The 8,607-nt window shown below is 45.0% G+C and overlaps 1 protein-coding gene across 1 annotated transcript; it reads right to left on the reverse strand.

Moving 5' to 3' along the window:
• Positions 1-639: 639 nt before the first annotated feature.
• Positions 640-1,110, reverse strand: LOC308331703 (small ribosomal subunit protein eS19-like; the record flags this gene model as incomplete). Its single annotated transcript, XM_080787195.1, has 1 exon — positions 640-1,110. One exon carries the CDS (start codon positions 1,108-1,110, stop codon positions 640-642), a length of 471 nt encoding a protein of 156 aa, XP_080643321.1.
• Between the last annotated feature and the right edge of the window lie 7,497 nt (positions 1,111-8,607).

An 8,607-nucleotide genomic window follows, 5' to 3' on the forward strand; every position in this document is an offset into this window, starting at 1 on the left:
CTTCGATGTCTCCCTTTTGACTGATACCTGAATTGTGTAGCCGTGCCCGGCAGCCGACGAAAACTAGAGTTCTCAACAGGCCCGAAAATTAAGGCCCGGCCCTACTACTACCTAATCAAACCCTCTCTATACTGAAGATACTGCCACCCTTAGATGTCCATATATGGAGTTGACCTGTTATGACTTTCCATATGTTGATCTGACCTCATCAAACCCTGTACACTCAAGACACGTCGCGTGCAAGTAAGATGCCCTCAGGCACTGGTATTTATAAATGCACTTTATAAGTGAAAAGAATTTGCTGCGCTAAGGATGCTGCCTTTTTATTATTGAGACGTTTTAATTGTATCATTTTAGAATTTTGAGGGGCGCTAGCCCCTCCTATATACAGCTTTAATGTTTGTTTTTCAACGATGCACCCGTTGCTTAAACAAACATTATGTTGTAATTTATGTTTTAAGATGATAAGAGCGCCGCTTTTAATCCTTACTAGGTTTGGGGCATTACACCCTCACATCTGTAATGCCCATAAATGGAGATCCCAGGCTAAATCAGTAAATTCCCATATATGGGCATGCCCATATGGAGATCTCTGTATCTATCAGTACTTTAATTATTTTCTCTCAAAAAGAGTATGTTTTACATGGCCGCCGCCGCCGCTGCCGCCATCACAGCGTTCTTCTTTGCAGCTGCAACCTGCCCAGCGATTCTGTCCAGGTCTCGGTTTCCGGCCGAGGTGAGTCTGCGGCCGCCGCTCACGGGGTCCTTCTCGATCATCTTGAGCAGCTCCAGGGCCTGAAGCACCTTGCGGGCCACGTTCTTGGACCCCACGTGGAAGTGGGAGGGGCAGGTGCCGTTCCTTTTGCGCCCGCCGTAGATCTTGGTCATGGAGCCGACGCCGGCGCCGCCGCGCAGGTACAGATGGCGGACCGTGGACGCGGCTCTGGTGTAGAACCAGTCGCCGTCGCTGGGAGCCAGCTCCTTGTACGTGGCCGTCTTCACCAGGTCCACCCAGTCTGGCACCTTCAGCCTCCCTGACTGTTTCAGGAAGGCTGCGAGGGCACGAACAAACTCCTGCTGGTTAACGTCTTTCACGGTGACACCGGGCATCTTGCTTCTTTCTGGACAGCGAGAGGATTCAGAGTCCGTCAGTCCCTGCCCCTTTTATGCCCATAGAGATCTCTGATGTCATCAGTATATGCCCACATAAGAGCATGCCCCTTTTTGTGCCCATATATGGAGCTGACTGATTTGTTTGCTGCTGATGTCATGACAATTTATTTATTTTTACTGAATTCAACTTCATTCAAATGTATTATTATGTTTTCTTTGCCTGATGTTTCGTGCAAGCACGTTGAAATGTGTTGAAATGTGTTGAAATGTGTGGGGGCCACAGAACTGGATTGACCCTTCTGAAGAGAGTGTGTGAGAGAGAGAGAGGGGGAGGGGGGAGAGAGAGCTAATAGGCATGATGGAATGTGATCTGCCAATTCCAGCTCACTGCTGTTTCTCTCCATTATGTTCAGTCATTTTTCATCTTTTACCGTCATTCTCTCCCTTGCCTCTCTCTCTCTATCCCCATTTCACTTCCTCTCCATCCATGGCTCCTCCTGCATGGAGACAAGCAGATGCTGATGTGTCAGCGGTATAGTTATAGCTTTCAGGTGTGCATGTGTGTTCATGTGTGTGTGTGTGTGTGTGTGTGTGTGTGCCTAGGGAAAGAGAGAGCAAATGGTAGAATGTGAAAGAATGAAGATAGAGAGGAGAGGAATCATGCATGCACTGACAAGCTCGCACATACGGTATATGTATAGTACGTGCACACACGAGCTAAAGCGATATTTGAGAGTGAGCGCATGCACGCTCCTGTGCATTGCTTTCTGCTGCTGCACGGCAGCCGCCTGCATCTGCTGCATAAGGTGTCAGGATGGCAGAAGTACACACACCATCAGACACATTACACGGTGCACGTGTTTGTCCCACGTATACAGTTAGGCTACTCTCTCTCTCTCTCTCTGTGCCGTGGGCAGGCAGGGCACTCAGGAGTGCTGCCACCAGCCTGACAGCTAGCCGGGTCTTCCCAGGTGGATTAAGTGCTGCGGCTGCGTTCTTGTCGCCACTTGTCATGGTTAATTGATTGATTGAAATATTTATTAACAGTTTGCAGAATTACAGTACATTTCAAGCACAAACTCAATACAAAGACTGTTAACTGTGAGTGGACGGCCCAATTAAGCATTACACTTGTTTACAAGAGGGTCCACCTGTTCAATTCATCAAAACATTTAGAGACGCACAAATAGACACTTCTATATAGTCAAAGAACAGAACAGGGTTAGTTTCAACCCGCCACATGTTGGTTTTAACCTGCCATGAATGTCAGGAGCGACAGTGTTGTCAGACCAATGCCTGTCAGACTAGTTAGTATATGTCTAAAGTAACCAACGTATACAGTATGCACCCCACACTACACAGCCATATTGTTTTGCTGCACAGGAAATGTCATAATTATCTGCCTGTGGTTTGCTGGAGTCACCTTTGTGTTCCAGTGTATCTGCATCATAGCCTATAAGGCCTAACTACCTCTGCATTGCAATAAGTGAGAACTTTCACGGCAATCTGACGCTGTGTTCATGATTTGAGGCATTTTGTTCGAAGCGAACCACTCCTGCTAAATTTAGATGCATATCTTAGCCAATCAGGATGGAATATGACAAATTGGACAGATCCGTCTCAATCACATGACTGTAGAGATCACGCGTACCGATTTGTGTTATGGGAACGCGAATGAAAGAGTAGAAGTTTTTTCCTTGGCCTCTAGGGAGCACCACCATGAATGAGGCTGATTTGAAAAATCGCACTCGTTCTCACGCACGCACACATATCCCTCCTTCTCCCCTTCTCAGTGTACTGCCACTACTGCCAGTGATTTAGCTAATTTAATTCCTGCAGTGAAAATACCAAATCTACAAGCTCACGCTGCGCTGAGCTTGTAGACCGGCTATTAACGACACGCGGCTCCGCCGTACGGGCAGAGTATAAACCGCATAGAAGTGAGCGATTGACTGACCGCCTGTCTGTCTACCTGTGGGAAATGAGCCTGCTGTAATGTAGTGGACCGGTCTCGTTCCATATTCATCCAGAAACCTGTGAATATAGCGGCACGGAACCACATCTGCCTCCCCTCCTAAAGTCAAACAGAGCGCTAACACGTGCGCTGAATAGCAATCCCTGCACTGTCTCTTTCATGTCTTCATCAGTCCATCTCTCACTCTCTCTCTCTCTCCCCCGCGCATGCTACTCTCTGCTCCGCAACAACACCCTCCCCCTCCAACCCTCCCCCCCCCCCCCCACACACACACATTCTATTCTCCTTCTCCCACCTGCTCTCGTGCATTCAATTTTACTATCTCGTCTTCTCTCTCTCTCCTCTTCACTTTTTCTATATTAATCAGCCTCCCTCACACCCCCCTCGCCTTTCTGTCCATCATCTGCCTCTCTCCACTACACCCCCCCTGCTCCCCTCAAACCCCGACCCCCCTTTCTCCTGTTCTCCATTTCAGACAGAGTGCCCACGTATGCCGCGGCAGCGCATATGGGATGTGAAAGAAACAGACAGACAGACTGAAAACCAGACTGACAGGCTGATAGCTCCTTGGAAGAGGGACAGAGGGATGTAAAGATGTAAAGGGGTGGGGTGGGGGGGCTGGCTTGAGTCAGAGACAGAAAGACAGCACGAATTACTGAGCGAGTGAGTGTGAATGGGCGAGCAGGTGTGAGAGAGAGAGAGAGAGAGAGAGAGAGAGAGTGTGCGGAAGAGGGAGACGGTGAGGCAGAGGGTCATTTTCCAAGAGAGGATTAATCAGGGATTTCGGCACAAATAATCCAGGAGTCAATCACACGCAGCATAGCCTAACGACTTTAGGGGGACCGGGATAGCTGGGCTGTATAGGCCAGTATTAAGATGAAACTTAACAAGAGAATTTCAATAGAACTACACATGCCAATAGAGAGTACAGACCACTAGGCCTGCTCCATTACACCTGGCGTGTATTGGATATACTGTAGCAGAGACCGGGAGAAAGGAGGAATCCCTTCTGGGAAACCTTACCATGCTGTAATTAAATAATATGCACAGAATTGTGTCTGTCATGTCAGTTCAGCTTACACACATTATCGCTGGATATTATACATGAGTTCTGAATTATAGCAGCCAGCCGTAGCATGAGGTCATCCCTATATGTAAACTTGTAGGTCTGCTGTAGGACTGCGGCAGGTGAAATATTAAACAGCTTCATAATGTTTGATACTGTTGAATAAAGCATGGAGCTGGAGAGGGTTGAGCAGAGACTTGTAGGTTTCTCAAACCCTAACCCTTCCTAACCCTTCTGGACGGGAACTCCTCTTGGGGTTCTGTACAGTACGTATTCAAAAATTACAAAAACATTGCAATGTAATGCAATGTAAATAAGTAAGTATTTCTGAAAACTTAGGTCAGGCGTTTTTAGAATCAGTCCAAAATGGGTTAATAATGTTATAATTTAGTTTTGGAGACTTTTAGGCGACTGATTATTGATGTTTTGACCGATTTTAGTTGATGTTCAATCACTTACTACAGATACAATACAGGAGATAGGCCCTATATGGGCCTCATGGCTCGGCAAGGCTTACTTACACGTACACGTACGTATGTACTCTGTACGTACTCTGTACGAGACTTGGTGCATTTATACAGATAGGCCTACTAGAGCGGTGCCTGGGGGGCCAGTGACCGTGGGAGCCTGGGCACGAGCCCTTCCCAGAGCCTTTTGTGGTGGTTCTGGACAGATGTCAGAAGTGATGTCAGCGGTATCCCCTTTTATAGCCTTGTTCTTTGTCAGGCATGGCCAAATATGGAGTCTATGCAGATGTCAGAAGTTGGTGGGACGAACCCGTATTTTTAGGCATGCCTAAATATGGAGTCTGGCCCGGGCAGAGGCCTTGTGATGTCAGCTGACATCGGGCACTGCATTCCCTGTGGGGGTGTGGAACGCGTGTGTCGAATTATATTCTTGTTTTTTAACTTTAAAATCTTGTTTGAAATGATCAAACCTGCCTCCAGGTGATGTCACTCTCGGTCCACAGCACTGCTTTGAAATATATAATGAGTGACAGATATGGTGCTATAAGGAGCTTTGGTGAGGACATGAAGATGGGTTAAAAATAAATGGGGTCCATTAACCTTGGCAGCATTTTCTTTGTCCGTGACTTGGGTGATCATTATAAAACAAACAAGAGACGCATGCATTGTAACAACCTTCTCTGGCCAAATAATAACAGCTATAAAAAATGGAATAGTCCAGATCCAGAGTATACATGCGAGGCTGTTAGGGTCCTGTCTCATGCCAGTATGTACTATGTAGCAGTTACACAATGAAATATTACTGCAGTAAACCCTGCCTGAGGCCACTGACTGTACAGTCCAGTGATTTATGATGCTAGCATCACGTGCTGAAATGCAGGGACACAGTCATGTGGTCCTGTTGGTCATGTTGGCTTGTTTTATTGCATTTTAATCAATGGATCTGGTGCTGCTGCCGGCCCGGCAGAATTAAAAAAGTGGAATTGGGAAAACCTTAAATTGAAGCTCCCTATATACTTAGCTGAACGGGAATGGTGCCCCACAGGGCTCTATCCATGGCCCGCCCAGCTATAATTTTGTAGGTGGCCGACGGGGACAGACACTGTCTGCCTTTCTGTCTCTGTCTATTATGACCACTGCAAGGAAGACATCAATATAACATTGTTACAGTGTTTGAATTGCTGAATTGATAATGTCCAAACCTTTATCATCGTCATCTTTGTTTGACTGGCATTGAAATCTTAGATACCACCTCTTTCCACCGGGTCTTGTTGCCTCGATTGCTGCTCCCAATTCTTGGAATTGTGTCCATTTTTGCCAAATGTTCACCTATTATGACATTCCCAAAATTGGAATTCTAGGGTTTATGTGTGTTTCTGCTAACAATTTCTACCCGAAATTCCAAATACAAGACCCATCTATAAACTTACAGTATGCTGATGGTGAAGCTATTTTTCTTCACAAAGGTATGTCTGCAATGAAGGAATGCAACACTCAGGTTGTGGTTGTGGAAATAGCTGTGCGCATTCACATGTAGAAGTTCATCAGAAGTTCACACTGACTGAATCTGATATTTTTGCAGACACTGCACACAGTACGGATTGCCAATGTAATTATTCTTTTGAGAAGCCAACTGTCCAATACAACCTGACATGATGTATGGCGTCTGCATTGAGACGGAGTTGGACATGATCCAGAGTCCAGAGTATAATTGTCTCAGCTACTGGACACATAGAGTATGCAACCTACAATATTAAGTTGCATCCTTGTTCAATTTAAGTTTAACTTCTTGAGATTGCTTCATACTTTTCTTTTTGCCAAGATATTGAACTTAGAAAGGTGAAATGCAATATCACGGCCCCCATATGCAATATTTATAAAGAGCCTTATGTGCGACTCGCAGTCGGTGTCCCTGTTAACCGCTTTACAGTGGTTGATAGCCGTTGATAACATCTGTCTCTTTGATTATCGTCTCTCTTTTTTATAGCACACCAGTGTGTCCTTCTGTCTCTCTTTCACTCCTCCTCTGGTGCTGTTCCTTCTACCCTCTGCCTCCCTGCGTGTATTAACCCATTTTGGGCGGGAACCCCTTTTGGTGTTAGCATTATGTTATGCTTTAGCTATCGAAAAATAGCAGATCTACAAGCTCATAGCGCGCCACCGAGTGGCACGCTACAAGCTTGTAGGTCTGCTATATATATTTTTTTAATCTCACACCTGTGTTCTGAGTGGTGCAACTCCCCCCTCTCTCTCTCCCCCCTCCTCTCTCTCTCTCTCTCTCTCTCTCTCATTAGCAGGCAACAGTGCAGCACTATCTCTCTCTCTCTGTTTCAGGCACAACAGTGCCCCTACTGGGACTCATAGTCATACCACTGGTGCTCATGGCCACATAGGTAGTCACATAGGTAGGTGAACATTGCTGTTCCTTGGAGTGGTTGCACCATTCAAAAATCGAAGAACCACTGACATAGAAACATAGCTTTTTCAGAAAACTCTCAGTATGTAGAAGACATTTTTAGAATCTGATCTCAGGTCAAAATTGGTTAACTTCCATCCGCGACACCCTTGAGACACCACCGCAGGCATATCAACATGATTAAGACCTCGGCAGTAAAAAAAAAAACCCTCACCACCGCCGGCCCCCCTATCGCCCCTTATCACCAGGCTCTTAAACAATCAATTAATTTGTTAATTAATCATGCGAGTGTCTCTGCTGTGTACTGTATGTGCACATTGATTTGTGCACGCAGACACACACACACACACACACACACACACACACACACACACCACTCCGCCTCCCTCTCCTCTCCTCTCCTCTCCTCTCGGAATGAAAGGGTCTGTCGTTCAATTCTAATTTCATCTCCGACTTCTTTTTTTCTCCTCCCCAGCATCGATCTTCACATGCCCTGCGCAAAGTGATATTGAGAAAGGGAGTGATATGGAGATGGAAATTGATTTGAAAAAAATATATATAAAGAGGCGTTAAGGAAGTGTTCAGAGAGAGAGAGAGAGAGAGAGAGAGGGGGGGCAGACTGGCAGAGCTAAAACGTAGAGATGGGGGAACAGTTGATTGGATAGAATTTCCTGGTGATGCTGAATTGCGACGTGTCCTCGTGAGACACCTCGTCACCTGAAGAGAAAAAGTTACAATATGTGGAAAGTGAGTTTATTCGCAGAGGAGGCCCATATTTCCCTGGATGAGATTGCTTTGATTTTTCTTTCTTTTTTATTACTTGTGTGTGTGTTAAAAAAAAAGTTATAGCCTTGAGCTCAGCATGCATCTGCTGTTTAGGCTATATTTGTGTTCCTCCATAACAGTACAGTGAATTACTATAGGTTAAATGTGCATGATGGCGGCAACACATCCACATTTTGTTTATGAAGAATTATGAAACATGGGGAAAAAAAATTAAGAATAGAACCCACTCTGACTCTGCTCTGTATTATAATTCACTCTTTTAAAGCCAGTTAATATTGGCCTTGGTTTAGGATAAATTAACACGCAAAATTAATTGGTTATTGGGCAAGTGTCCAGAACAGTCTTGTGCCTTGGCATGAATTCGACAAGCGTCTGAACCAAAGTCCTTCATTTGATGCTATGCTGATGATGATGGTGGAAAATGCAACTCATTTCAAAGTCATAAACCTTTTAGTTGTGATTTCATTACTCAAAGACAGACATAGGTTATTGTTTTATAGCCATTTAATCCATTGTCATAATTCTCACTGAACAATTCAGTGGCCGCGATGCCCACGTGACTACATTGTTATCCTGCAGGAGTTTTTCTTATGCATGGCTTTTCTTTTTCTTTTCTTTTTCTTTTTTATAAAGTATATTTATTGGTTTTTTAAAGACAAACAGACATTACACAACAAGAACATAATAACAAACAACAAAAGAAAATAAAGAAAAGAAAAGAAAAACAGCTCAGGCACAACACTATTATAAATAAAAAGATTGAATATACAAAGACATGACAAGG

This window comes from Protomyctophum bolini (assembly GCF_963924005.1).
Source record: "Protomyctophum bolini genome assembly, chromosome: 17".
Classification (NCBI taxonomy): domain Eukaryota; kingdom Metazoa; phylum Chordata; class Actinopteri; order Myctophiformes; family Myctophidae; genus Protomyctophum; species Protomyctophum bolini.